Source organism: Buteo buteo, chromosome 6 (genome assembly GCF_964188355.1).
Source record: "Buteo buteo chromosome 6, bButBut1.hap1.1, whole genome shotgun sequence".
Classification (NCBI taxonomy): Eukaryota; Metazoa; Chordata; class Aves; order Accipitriformes; family Accipitridae; genus Buteo; species Buteo buteo.
In genome coordinates, this window is record NC_134176.1 from 37,662,162 (window position 1) to 37,676,231 (window position 14,070).

The following is a 14,070-nucleotide window of genomic DNA, read 5'->3' on the forward strand; positions in this document are numbered from 1 at the left end:
CATTCAAGATGCCTTCAGGAGCTCAGTACCTGATTAAATCTCCAGTTAAATCCCTGCAAGCAACATGGAAGTCAGGAGCTCTGGCTTTTCACTGTAGCAATATATTGCTCACCTCCCCTGTAATGCATTTGAACAATTTTCAAATAGGGAATCTTGCTTCAAGGAGAAGTTGTTGTGTCTGGCTTCCAAATGATCCCAAGTCCTGCATCTTCTAACCTAGAACTGTGCCCCACTTTTCTTCCTCTCTTAGAGATTGGATATACACTCTAAGGTCACCTTTCATGAAAAACAATACCTGGAACGAAGATTTAGTGGAAATCTAGACCATATGCATTATGCAGTGTAAACATTCTAGTGTCTTGTTTGCTGTATGAAACAGGGAAAGCATGTCTATTTAACTGGTCAAGAAACAGCCGTATCCACTCCATCTAAAGAGACATAAGTATTCCTAAAGCTAGGCAGAAGGAGCTAAGCTCAGTCCCATTTAGCAACTGCTCTAAATCTAACCTAAACTACAGATGAATATAAGCACAGTTTGCTGTAACTTCTGTATGTTTTTTTCTAGCCCTAATAATTGTTTCATAGCTGGATTGTATCAATACATTTCCTCTTTGCTTCTGCTTAAAGTTTATTTGTTGATAAAGGTACTTTTAGGCTAAGAACCTGGCAAACAGTCAGCATAGTAGTGCTTGAAACTGATGGATTAAAACAGTTTCACAGAGCCCAACACATCCTTATGAAATTCAACAGTCCCTAACAGTAGAGCAGCTCCCTACTGAGTTGGATGGGCCAGTTTGGGAGCTGATAATGCATATGTTTGAAGAGATGGTTTCTAGTACTAGCCAGAAGATCCCTAGCATGTTGCCTTAGCCAATGAAGAGAGAGCCTGAACATCGAGTAGTGCCCGATATCTGTATTTTTGCTTCTGAGAAGAAATAGCAAATGTGAGGCAGCATGTAAGAAAATAAAAAAACCAAACTTGATAGGAGGAGTACACAGAGTTCCTTTGCAATACCAGGAGACTTTTAGCTTGAGTTCCAAAGCAGACTTAGGCTGAGTATTTGAATGTGAATATTTGTTTGAAATGAAGCCACTGTTCTACTTACATCTTAGCAACAGTATATTGTTGCAACAGACAACTAGACATCTCTAGCTGTGACCTCCCCCCAAGGACAGTGAGATATGCTGAAGACCAGATCACCATGAAAACAAACAAAAAGCACAGCATGAACACTGGAGAACAACTTATTGCCGTTACAGTAGATCTTGCATTGTTTTCTTATAAGGGAAAGTGTTACACACCAAAGAGGTAACAGAAAACAGTACTAGCATATTTCAGGTTTGTTAGTTTTTCTTAAGTTTTTATGGTTCCTTGAGATGTTCTCTGCCTCACCTTTGTTCTGTCGGTATGCCTGCTAACCTGACAGCAGAATGTAATCACCTAAAATTCTAATAATTCTTTGTAAATAATTACTTTGGTGTGACTTTCTATCAATAAAAGAAAGTAGCTCCACTGGCAAAAAAATTCCCTCTGTAGCTCCAGTTATATCTGCAAGGAGTTCTTTTGCTAGTATAGGTCACTCTGTTTTGTGAACTAGCTTAATATAAGTGACTAATGTGAATGACTGAAGGGGGGACATCTTGATACCATTGGGAACCTTCTGTCCACTCCCTCAACCTCTTCTTTCAAGTGTGAGTTACAAAATTGCTTCCATCTTTATTGGCAGTGGATGCAAAAGGCAGTCAGCTTAACAGAAGAAAAAGCTGTTGCAGTCTTTACCTTGGGTCTGCATGTCGCTGCAAGTGCTGTTTGATGTACCAGAGGAAGTGATGTTGAGGCAGGAATAGAGGAGCACACAAAGCCAGGAGTTGCCAGCACTGTGAACATAAAACTGGACATCATTCTTGTTCTGTACTTCCTGCCTGTTGTCTTTCATAGAATACTGCAACCAAAATGTTGGATGGTGACTAGTGCTTTTGGGAGTGACCATTTTTAGACATGTAGTTCAAGATCCTTCAAAGGAAAGTGATGGTCAGAAGACAGACTGTTCTTCAATAGCTCAACCTGGAGTCTAAGAAGATGTGTTCTAAATGACTGGTCACTTTTGAAAATCTTGACTAGTGTAACCAGACCTAAGTAAGTGATTAAGACTTAATACTTTTTCCTATTTGTAACTGAAAATCATAACAAAGAATACACTGGGGAATTTTGTTTCCAATTAGAACCATTATTCTTCAACCAGATTTTATTTTCTCATTTGAGCTGGGAATATAATCAAGTATGTACATTCATGCTGTAACTTATTCATTTGATTCACCCAGTAATTATAGTGCAAAAATCAGATGTTATGCCTAATAGTAATATTAATTATTTGCATGCTGTTGATTAACTAAAATGGAAAACAAAATTAATACCATGTGACAATTATAGCTAGCCAACATGAGCTGTGAATTTTGATTCCGAATATGGTCTGAATAGACCATTTGCAACTGGTGAATGGTTAAATTCAAACTAAAAATTATTTTGCAAGCAGTTACATTCTCAATGTTTTCCTTTGCACATCAGTGCCGAGACACTCTTTCCTCCACCATGCCTTTAGCATTTGCACAATTTTATGAGAACTGGTCCCATTGCTAATTATTAAAAACATGGAATTAAATAGAAAGTATTTGCAGAGGGGATGTGACAAAAGAGGAACTGACCTGAATGACTGACTGGTTCTGGGGTTGTCGGCAGCTGGTCTGTTTAACAAGCTGACAATAAATTTCATTCTGCAGCTCAGTATGTGTCAAGCAGACCTGCAGTGCTGTCTGGGCAAGTGACACGTGGTAATCAATAGAGGGTGCCTCCACAGGGACATTGATGAACAGCTGACAGGACTGTAAAAGACTGGAAGTTAGTCAATGCCATGACTACAGTGACTCTTCCCTGGTACTTCCCAGGCCAGTTTCCCCAGGTGTGTTACAGACAATAAATGAATTCTTCTAAATAACCTTGAGAGGAGGGAGGAGAATAAATACTTAATTCCTATCCCTCTTTTGTTGTGACAACTGCGAAATTCACTCAACCTCCCCCAGCCTGAGGAGCTCACAAGTCAGCAAGAGAATTGAGGGGAAAATGTGCTTCCTGCCTTCCATGCCTGTGCTTTACCTTACTAAGACTGTCCAGGCTTACTGCTGATCTTACACTTGTAGAGTGCAAGAATCAAATCTCCAATGGCTTCACCATTGGTCTTACTGACAACTGAGTTTGCCAGTAAATTGTTTCTGTTCCTTCAATCCAACTATTAGAGAGGAAGAGGAAGACAAGGCTAACTTTGAAGTGTAAAGCCTGTGAGGGACATTGCTCCTAAATCCAGATTCCCTACAAGGAAAAGTTAAACTTCCAGAGAGAGAATGACACCTAATATCCAACTATCCTTTTGTAATTAAATGACCCAGCGGGCCTGTCTAAGGCAACCAATGGTGACAGTACAGGTTGTGACAAACCACATGACCAAACACTGTTGTTGCCCCAACAAAAGAGCAAAATAACTGAAAACCATGCAATGTCCCTTTAAATACCTTAAAAAGTTTCAGAGCTTCAGTCTGTAGAGCCTCTGATGGCAGGGTGGTGAGGGATGCATGCAACCCATCTTTACTGTAGCACAACATAGGATGTTTCCACAGAGGAGAATCTGAGGTAGCAGATGGGCAAAACCATACAGTGTCAGAAAAAAGATAACATTGTCCATGTTGAAAAGGAACCTTACTGAAATGGCAAAGCTTCCGAGGCAGCAGCACTGCACTAGGCCACATATATCTTTGGTGCCGCTTCACTGATTTCTGCAAAGCCTGCCATGAACAAGGAGTCACCAGCAGCATTAGCCATCAGCAGAAAGAAGTATTGCCATCCTCAATCCTGCTATGTCAGAGCTTCTCATCAGCTGGATTCTGGTGAGAAACTGCTCAGTTGTGGGTGCAAACAAAAGACACAAACTGCCAGGGCAGCCGCCTGCGATGGGGGTCTTTGTTAGTGCAAGTCACTATTCAACAGTAAGCAAGGTTCACATATAGGAATATGTGAGTGTGCAGGAAAAGAGCATTAAGTACGAATGCATATGTTAATACACATTTGAGAACATGGTGCATAAAAATACATGAATGAGCAAGTATGAAAGATGAGGAGGAACAGATGAGCATGGATGTATGTGTGAGGGTTTATACAGGCAGACAGAGGAAAAGATGTGAAGGCAAGTGTGTGTGATTATTTAGAGGTGAGAGCATGCGTCTGTATGGTCAAGATTCCCAGGAAAGGAAAATCAGGACCAACAATAACAAGAAAAATTAAAGCTCCAGTTCTTTAATTTAATTTGAATTAGTGTTACAGACATTTCAGGTACTTTGATAAGTGATATAACAATGTGATGGACTTGTCCAGTTTCACTACAATGCCTGTATCATCTCTGGAGATGTTAATGAGGAACTAGGGGAGAAGGACACTATATTGTATGCTGTTCTACTGAGAATCCCCTTCCCTCATCTTTGGCTGGATTAAAACTGGGAATTGAAATTACCCTTCCTTATGCTTTGCTACCATGGAAAAGAGTTTGTGGTTTCTACTTACTAGGGTCTCCCTCTGCGTCCAATAGTTTTCCAATGAGTTGTTCATATGATGTGCCCACTTTGGCATTACTGCTACCAGCTGCAACGGTCAGATGGTACAGCCAGGTATTCTAGGCATAAGAGTGAGAACACTATGGGTCAGTTCAGACCTTGTTTTCTACCAACAGGTTCAGTCTGTGTGCCCCATTTGTTCACTGATACCAAAAAAGACTCTTGTTCTCCAAAAAGACTGCCTTTTATACCTTCTCCTGTTTGGTGCGAATAAGTAAGTATGTGGGACTCTGGTCCTGTGGGTGAATCACCAACGTACAGTGGGATGAAAGAAGTCCTCCACCAGTGGCTTCATAATCTTCATCAGAGTCACAGGAACGGTCTACTTCTTCCACTTTGGACTCACGGATAGGCAGATGCCCTAGGGGACACTATAAGGAGGGGAAGCAAGTTATAGAAGTGTAGCTAATCTCCCACTATGGACAGGGAACACTGGGAAAGAAAACCCAGGTCAAAACAGTAGCAGTTCTGTAAAATGTAAGGAATAAACTATAAATCACTAACTAATGTAATTATATAATCTTGCATTTCTATAGAATCTTTTCTCTTTCATCAACTAAAGTACTTACAAACTGTGTTACTACTTTTATTATTTTTCTTGGGAGACCATCTACAGGTCAGCATGAGAATATGCAAATAAAAAGATGGTCTTTCCCATAAGGTACTGTTTTCTTCCCATTACACTTGTCAGTTGTGTTTACTTCATTGGTTCTGCAAGGCAGGATGTGTTTTCTGATGGTCAGTTGCTCAGTATCTTAAGCCACTGTTTTCCAAGCCTGGTCAGACTTTCTACTTGCTACTGGAAAATAAGTGCTTTTAAAATTACATAAATGGGTAGATTCAGACAAACAGAGGATATCTGCTGTGCTAACTCTGGAGGTCAATCCCAAGTATGAGTCACAAGATTACTTCATATTCTGAAACTTGGTTTCAACATCACCAAGACAAAGTAATGGACCATTGGGCCAAGCTTCCAGAAATGGAAACACGTTACGCTGATTAAATTACCTCCCTCTTCCCATATTGTTGTTGCTACTTATTTTTGTGACAGTATGCAGAATATATCAGCTGCTGTATAAAAGTCTGCTCTAAAGGCTTCACAGGACCAAATGGAGAAAGAGAGAAACAAGATATACAGTGAACTGAGAAAGAGAGTCACTCGCCTTTTAAGCCTTTTGTCATTTTAGCTCTTTAAAAAAAAAAACCAACAAAAAAAACCCAGAGAAAATACTGATTCTTTTTGTGGAGCGGATGCTGTTAGAAGAGGAGAAGCATAACCAAGGAAGAGCTTGAAGCATGAGACACAGAAGCAGTAAAAGAAAAGAAAGCTTCATGAGAAATGGGAAAGGAGGGTTCAGGAACAAAAGGGGAAAAGGAATTACCTTATCTTCATGATTTCGATAGTAGTAGAAAGTTTTTCCAATCAGTGCACACCAGACCAGCTTAGAGTGACCATGCTTGACCTGTAAGGAGGGCAAATACATGTTTTTAACATCAACAGTGTTTTCTTGCTGGAACGATTTTCTAGGATTTCAACTTTCAATTCAACTCTCCCTTAAAATCTTGCAGTTCTATGCTAACTGGAGCTCCTCTCGAAACATACAGAGCACCACTTCCAAAAGCAGAAAAGTACATCCCACCTAAGTAGATGGGACACCAGTGCTTATGGAAATGGGTCTAAGGTTTTGTTAAGTATTTTACTCATTCATAACAAGCCATCATTTCTTTATCCTGAAATACGATATTAAGAATAAAGTTTTTAAGATTATAAAAACAAATCATCTAATCTCAGCAGGAAAAGACCGGTCAACATGTAGTCTAGGGAGCTGTTTCCTATTGCAGATAAACAAACTTTGGATGCAGGTTGTCTTTAGCCATCTGTAGAAGCTGACCAGAATTATATTAAAAATTTCATAGTAACTTGCTATGCAAAACTGATCTATGGAAATGGCATAAAGCATAAGAATTTTCAGCCATTGTACATTGCACTAATGCACCTGCAGTCTGTTACGATGAAAATAAATGCTAACCTAGAACCATACAAGCCATTTCTGTGAAATTCTCCTATATCACCAAGTTAAGATCAATTAAGTGTGACATTTAACAGCATTTCCTATTGTTTTTTCTTTTACTATGACATGCTGTGAATTCCGTTGAAGAAAAGCATACATAAGCTAGACAGTTGTTATAACTTACTATTTGATAAAGTTAGTATCTCTCAGTAGGCCTGTTTGTCCCATTCCTTATCATTTATACAAATGTTCCTCTCAAATACAGAGATCTACTGCTACTTTTCTTTCTTTCCCCACTCTTCTAGGCAGTACTAAAATACTAATTTCTTGCTGACATTTACTGTGCAAACCAAGAAGCTGGTACACAGTCAATACTAAGCTAAACTGAATAAAGTAAGAAATAGTATTCTACCTTGGTGAGCCAACCTTTCACAGTAGGTTTAGCATCACTGTGAGGAACACCAACAGGACCAGTCACTTGCACTCTCAGGATACTCTGTAGGACATGAATCCATTCCTCCAGGATGTTGGGAGAGTCTGCTGTCAGGAAGTAGGTTCTCTTTTCTGTCACGAGCTGGAAGGAAAAGGAGTGCAGAAGTATAAATCTGCATGCCTACAAATCTTTTCTTCAGCTGCTGAGTTTCATTATCTCATACAGATTTTTTGGGGGTGGTTCAGGAGGGATTTTTTGGAGGTAAGAAAAAAGGTGCTAACCCTCAAAGCCCAAGTAAAAGAACTGAAACTCAGATGAATCAAATTCTCATGAGCTCTCTGCTGTTTCTGTTAGGTATTGTGGCTTTGTGTCCTCTCACATAGTTTCTTGTTTCTCAGTGCTGCTGCTAATTTTTCTTTTTAAAGGTTACTACATAAATGTGTTTTTTTTCTTGGCATTCTGCCTTCAATAGCTTGTGACTGTGAGAGGAAAGGTGCTATGAATTTAATAGCATTAAGCCTTAGCAACTTCAGTTCCGTAAGGGCAGAAGGTAGCTAACAGGTCAGGCCACGTGCCTTTCAGAGTATGAGAGAAACTTTAATGCCACCTTTATAATCAAGTCCTCTAACAATAATGACTTAAAACTGAACCCTGCAATGGGCTAATTTATAATATTTCAGAAGTTGGATTCTAATAGGAATCCAACACTTCAGATGTTTCTTCAGACCCTCCAGATGTGTAAAGTCAGGATAGAGATCTTGTGAGAAGAGTGTTTCAGAAAGAGGAGATCCTAGGTACTATCAGGTTTTAATTGTTGTAGGAATCAATTTTCCCCACAAATTTCAAGCTCTCAGTCCTAACTGCAAAAAGGAAAGTGCTATGGTGTAAAACAAAACAAAAATAAAGGAGAATCACTTTCAATCTCAAAAAGCTGTATTTGGGTTACAGTTTAGGTCTTTCCCCATTATTTATTAAACTAACTGCCTGGATTGTGCCAGGAAACGCAGGGGACAGATAAAGTTAGCTCACATCAATTGAGACATACAGTACCACTCAGCCTGAGGTAAGTGCTCTCTCACCCAGCCACTGAGTGTGTGGTTATCTGCAGGATGAAAAAGCAACGCTTACCTGGAATGTTTGGGACCCTTCACCTCTGACAATTTGGCACGAAGAATTCAGTTCCATCTGCCCTTGTGGTTTGCGGATAACGTCACTCTGAGGAAAGAAAAGCAAGCAACTTTTTCAGTAGGAAAAAGAAACTCAGATGGGTCTTGGAGTACTTAAATACAGCATAATATGCATGCGCAGGTTGGAGTCTGCATTCATGAACTGGAAAGGACAGCTGACGGTTGCCAGGCTGAACGTGAGACAGCGTGATCCCATTACAATGATGAAGCAAAAGTCTCCTCAGTAGTGGCAGACAATATAACAAGGGTAATGGCAACAAGTATGGTCTTACAAAGTTCAGATTGGACATTAGGGAAAAAAAAACCCACAATAAACAAAAACCAAAAAACCCAAACAACCAATCCTTTCTCACTGGGAAGGCAATACAACACCAAACAGGTACCCAGATAGTGGCTGAATTTCCACCTTTGGAATTTTTCAAGATTCAGCTAGACAAAGCCACGAGTGTCTGGTGACAGTCTGTCTTCAACGTATCAGTTGGACTAGGGTCTTCCAGAAGTCCCTTCCAACCAACAGTCTAAGTTCTGCATATTTATGAAATTATTTTTTATATGTATGTATATAATATATATGTATAATTTGCTTGTGAATTCTGATGGATAAACCTAGTATCAGAAATAAAGATGCATTGTGCCCTAAGGTATATTTTTATCTTGTCAGAATATGACAACTGAAAAAACAAAAAAATTGAAAACAAATCTTCTCAATATTCCTGACTTGTAAGCAAAGATGTGTATATACACAGAAATACTGTGTAATTATGCAGGTATGGAGGAAATTGCTGTGTCCAGAAGGAAAAAATATGGAAGGTGAATATCCCTAAATATAATTCTCTGTAATGTAGCTAAGTACAGCAGAATAACCAAGGCCAACAATATTTTATTGTATATACAAATTTTGAGTGCATACCACTAGAATTTTTGAAATAGCGTAACTTCATTTGAAACAGTGTGAGTTATAAAAAAATATTTGGAAAGCTTTGAATGCACAAACATGCGCTCTCAATATTGTTTCATTGGTCATTGTAAGACAGGATTTTGCATGAAAGCTTATTTTCAATTTTACCCTAGTTTTCTAATACTTCCATGTCCATGTAGGAGGGTGCAAAATGAAAGAATCCAGCTTGCTTTCCCCTGAAAATCGTAGTTTTGCTCAGAGCCCCATATACTGACTGATGAGTATGTATCTGTGCCCTCCTGGTATTGTAATTTATTTTTCCTTTATTTTCATCTTAAACATGACCAAAGCTGGGCCATGGTATGCCTTCTACTTTTCATCATGTGTACGAAGTTAACCAGTAGGCATCAAGCTTCTGTCCTTGTGAACAACCTTTCATCTCCTGGAAACTGCTACCACAAGGAGCTTCCCTGCCTAAGCAGAGACCCACGGTTGAACCTGTGGGTCAGACACAAAGCTCTTTGGTAGGACATTTTGGGGGAAGCTTGCCCGTGGCTGCCCACTCTGCTTGCCTGGAACTGGTTCTGCAGACAGCCTTCCCCTGTGCCTCCACACAGGAGTAAATGTATCCCAGTGACTCACCGGAGACTTGTAGTACGTGATTTGTCTGTTTCTTAGAACAAACCATCGTCTCTTCCACATCTTCACCTGGCTGCCCATTTTCAGCAAGTAACCTGATTTCTCCATGGGTTCCTAGAGGGCAAAAAGCAAAGGGGAGAGGAGGTTATCTTGCACCTCTCAAAATACAAATGAAAGAGTACTGAAATCAAGCTCAGACATTTGCTGCATCTCCATCATTTTCCGCTTTACTCTGCCTGATGTGAGTAGCAGCCATCCAAGGTCTCTGCTCAACTTGGAGAGAGTCCTAGACTATCTGTGTAGCTGCAAATACCACATTGCATTGTTTTAGTAAAGAATGCATCTGAAGATCATTTCACTGATTGTTTGATGCACTGAAAACTTGTCTTCCTACCATAGCAGTGATTCTCCAAATAAAAGTGAAGGCTGGCTCTAAGCCATGATTAGACTCCTGTTCCTTATCTGCTTGATCTCTTGCTTTCAAGAGTACTGAATTTAATGCTGCCCATGTTTAAGTGTTTTTCCCTAGGCCAAAATATTCTATCCTTTCTCCCTCCTTCCTCTGAATTTCCAAACTTTTTTGTCACAAAAGCGTAAGGCCATCATTAAAGTAGAATACAAGTACAGGAAACCAGTACAGGTCATCAGGAACGAACATAGCCCTTGGTGCTTATACTTTTATCTAACCACGTAACAGAAATTGCACCACCTTCTAAAGCATCAGATAGTCTCTTTTGATACAAACCAGCTGGACCAACAGCCCAGTCTGTTAGAGCATCTCTTTGCAGAAGATAACTCAATATATTGTAGTTACGCTTTTTCACTTTCAAGGCCAAGGCTCTGTTTGCATCCCTTCACAACCGTGAGGCAGCAAGACTTACAGTGCAGATTCCACCATCAGTGGAATAAGATGATGTTCGCTGTAGCTTATGTTCTGGTTCTGAATAGTCACCATCCAAGGAGTAGGCATCAGGAGGAATGGCATAGTCACTCTCGGAGCTCAGTGAGGACATAGATACACCTGTTCGAAATAAAGGAAAGAATGAGAATCATGGCTAGACAGAAGCATGCACTGAATATTGCACACTCTGAAAAAGTTTCTGAGTTCACTATTAAGGCTTTTTTGTTCAAGAAGAACAAATCAGATCAGACTTTGGAAACTCAAACTCCACTAACCAAACTTCTTTTTTTTTTTTCCCTAGGAAGACAAGTAGTGAGAGTAAATTTTGGATACCAACAGTGAAATAAATTTGTTGCTGAATAAACAGAGATTAAAATAATATTTAAAAAAAAAAATCAGACTTGTTATCTAAGGCACAGACATGCTGTTTTCAGCTTGGAAACATCCATTATAAAGCCTCAAGCTCCTCTCATTCAAAGTAAAGAAAAGGCTCCCTAACCAGCAATCGGGTTTTACTTTCTGTGAATCTTCCACTACTGGTCCATGGCACTGCACAATCAGTCAATGCATTCCACTCAAGGATCCAGTTTAACCTTCCTAGCAGTCAAGAAATTACCCAAATTACCTGATGCCTCTTAAAGATAGGAAAGGTTTGCTTACTGGTCAAAAAATTATCAGCCAGTGACAGAGACAAAAAACATTTTCTTGAATGTGTCAGTACTAGCTTGCTTACAAGCAGAAGTCACAGAAAAGGTATGGATGGCTTCACTGGATACGAGATGAATTTGGGAGATCAATCCTTCCCACAATCTTAGCTTAGCAGTTGCCTGGATGGAAATCTACCAGCAGTAAAAAGCCATCTGAGAGGACAGGTTTCTGTTGAGTAGCTGTTGGTGTCTGCACACATTCTGGAAGAACTCCTTATTAGCATCACCAAGGCTGAGCATTTGCCTGTCACTGATGATGCTGTTCAGGACATCTTGCCCCACCAGTGAGGACAGAGTTCATGCTTCCCAGTAGCAATACTCCTGCCTTACCTCTCTTCACTGCACGAGGGCTGCCTGGCATGCTAGCTTTCCTGTTCTCAGATCCAGCAGTAGAAGTCCTAAAGCTAGCATGGGAGCCACAGTCATCATCAGAGCCTGAAGACTCATCTAAGAAAGGCACGTTGCTGATCTGTGTGGCTTTCTGGAAAACAGATCTGTATGGTCAGCATGTGAGGGAAGAGTTTCCCCAGGACAGTCCCTGCTTAGTAAGGAGACAGAACAATCAATGCAGGCCCTTCATTTTCACACTGCCTTGCCCACTACTGTGCCCAGGACTACTCATTTCCTCCCTTTCTAATCCGAGACCTTCCAAGCTGGACTCTCTAGTCTGATCTGTTTGGGTGTCCTCTGGTTACAACCTCCTACTGTTCCACAAGCCCTGTGCTTCTCCATAAGCTCTGAAAAGCCCTCTTCCATTTCATTCTCTAGGCTACACCCACTATCGCCCTTGGGTTTCTACAGCCTCATAGTGCACACTGCAGCTTCCTGGACCAAAACTTGCTCCAATGTTCTGTATTTCTAAATACATTTATCATCTGCTACTCCTGCATTCTTTTGGTATCCAGTACTTCCTGGCATTCTCTAATTTTCTTTCCTTCACTGCACAGCTTCATCCCCTCCTCTCTCAAATTACTAGCAGCCCTGGACCATGCTTTTCATAACAGGAAAAGTGAGGTAACTCCTTACCCCCTTCAGCGTAGTGTAGACTGGCACTGTGACATTTCTGTAGATGAGACAGGTAAATGGCCCAGAAGTTGAACACGAGAAATTGGAAACTGGGAAAATTCAGAGAGAGCAAGAGAACAAATAATACAAACTGGTGAAAAGGAGAAGGTTTTAATGGAGAGGTACATGTATGCGTGTAAGAACTTAGGTAGCTTCTTGGAACTTCAAATAATGGAGGACTACCATCCTGGACAGTTTGGCCTCAGAAAGGCCAGGGGATATGTTATTAATTACATATAACTCCCATAGACAGCTGCAATGCTCCCTTCATTTAGCCTGTAAGACATCTTACCCACCCTGTGCTCCCCATGGTACAATAGCAACCTGGTGCACCATGTCCAAACAGGTAAAAGCCATAACAGGGGAAGGTAATGGTGAATCGCAAGACTAGAAGCAGGCCATGGACATGCAGAGGCAGAAGAATGTCAGTGAAAGTGATGAAGGAGATAATGGAGTCCCCAAAGATGTCACTAAATGTAGGGGCTCAAACAGCCCAGCACCAACCATCCCTGAAATCAGAGGTATCCTCCACCCTTCCTTCCTTTATCGTGGCTATCTGCAAAATCAAATCTACGTCGGAAACAACCAAGGAAATGAAGAAATGTGAACAGCCAGAAGCTCAGGTCCCACACTGTCACTATAAACTCCCTCTAAGCATGAATCTTGTCTAGAACTTACAGCAGCTGGAAGTATCATTCACCATGGCCACTTCAGACAACCTCATGCCAGACTTGGCCACAGCATAGATTCGACTCTCCTGGAACAATAATACCATGAACAGCAATGGTCAAACAAAAACACAATTCCTGCAAAAAGAAATGCTCATGTCACAGAATCACATCACAATCACACCTTTGGGCAGGAAGGAGGGGCCCTCTAAGAAAGATTGCTCTGTTCTACCAGATGTTGCATGAACGACCATTAGTGGAAATGTGCATCTGAGTGTGATTCCCTGAATCACAACAGATTTGGCTTATAAATGCTACAAAGATAATATCCACAGACCGGAACACCTACTTGCAGTTACCAATAAATTACTATATCACAGCTTGGAAAAGGCTGGTTTTTCCACTTTATTAACAATGCATTCAAATGAATCAAGAACAGGCCTAAAACAGGACAATTTATTGAGGCACCACCTGCAAAGGATTCCCATTCTCTGATAAGGGAATGAAAGAAATGCCTGGAATGATCTCAGTAAGCCTATGTCTCAGTTATAACAACATATGGAGCTTTCAGTTCAAAGGATCTCCAAGTGCTTCACAAATTGATAAAAATTTCAAGGGGGGAACCCAAACCTGTAACTAAATGCAATGTTATGACTAAGACATCAACCAGTCTAAAATGGATAAAAATCAAAGCTAGGAATCCTCTTGCTGCTCCTTAAAGCATACAACCAATCACTATCAGATAATACACATAATACATATACATGCAAGTGCCTAAGACTGGACAGTCAAGCACACCAAAAAAAGAAACGACAGAATTAATATTTTCTGTACATATATGCATTGTGATTTAGTCTCTAATGAAATACTATGTGCATTTTTTTTTCCCCAACACTTTCTATTC

General features: G+C 40.4%; 1 protein-coding gene across 1 annotated transcript in view; it reads right to left on the reverse strand.

Annotated features, from left to right (window-relative positions):
• Positions 1-14,070, reverse strand: part of PLEKHH1 (pleckstrin homology, MyTH4 and FERM domain containing H1) — a 48,007-nt gene that overhangs the window by 14,477 nt on the left and 19,460 nt on the right. Inside the window, exons 7-19 of the mRNA XM_075030454.1 lie at positions 13,177-13,255; positions 12,460-12,548; positions 11,764-11,914; positions 10,707-10,846; positions 9,829-9,939; positions 8,230-8,316; positions 7,081-7,242; positions 6,039-6,119; positions 4,848-5,027; positions 4,607-4,715; positions 3,565-3,677; positions 2,704-2,880; positions 1,781-1,878 (exon numbers count right to left, since the gene is read on the reverse strand). Coding sequence (XP_074886555.1) covers positions 1,781-1,878; positions 2,704-2,880; positions 3,565-3,677; positions 4,607-4,715; positions 4,848-5,027; positions 6,039-6,119; positions 7,081-7,242; positions 8,230-8,316; positions 9,829-9,939; positions 10,707-10,846; positions 11,764-11,914; positions 12,460-12,548; positions 13,177-13,255 — 1,577 coding nt within the window. The remainder of the gene's footprint in view (positions 1-1,780; positions 1,879-2,703; positions 2,881-3,564; positions 3,678-4,606; positions 4,716-4,847; positions 5,028-6,038; positions 6,120-7,080; positions 7,243-8,229; positions 8,317-9,828; positions 9,940-10,706; positions 10,847-11,763; positions 11,915-12,459; positions 12,549-13,176; positions 13,256-14,070) is intronic.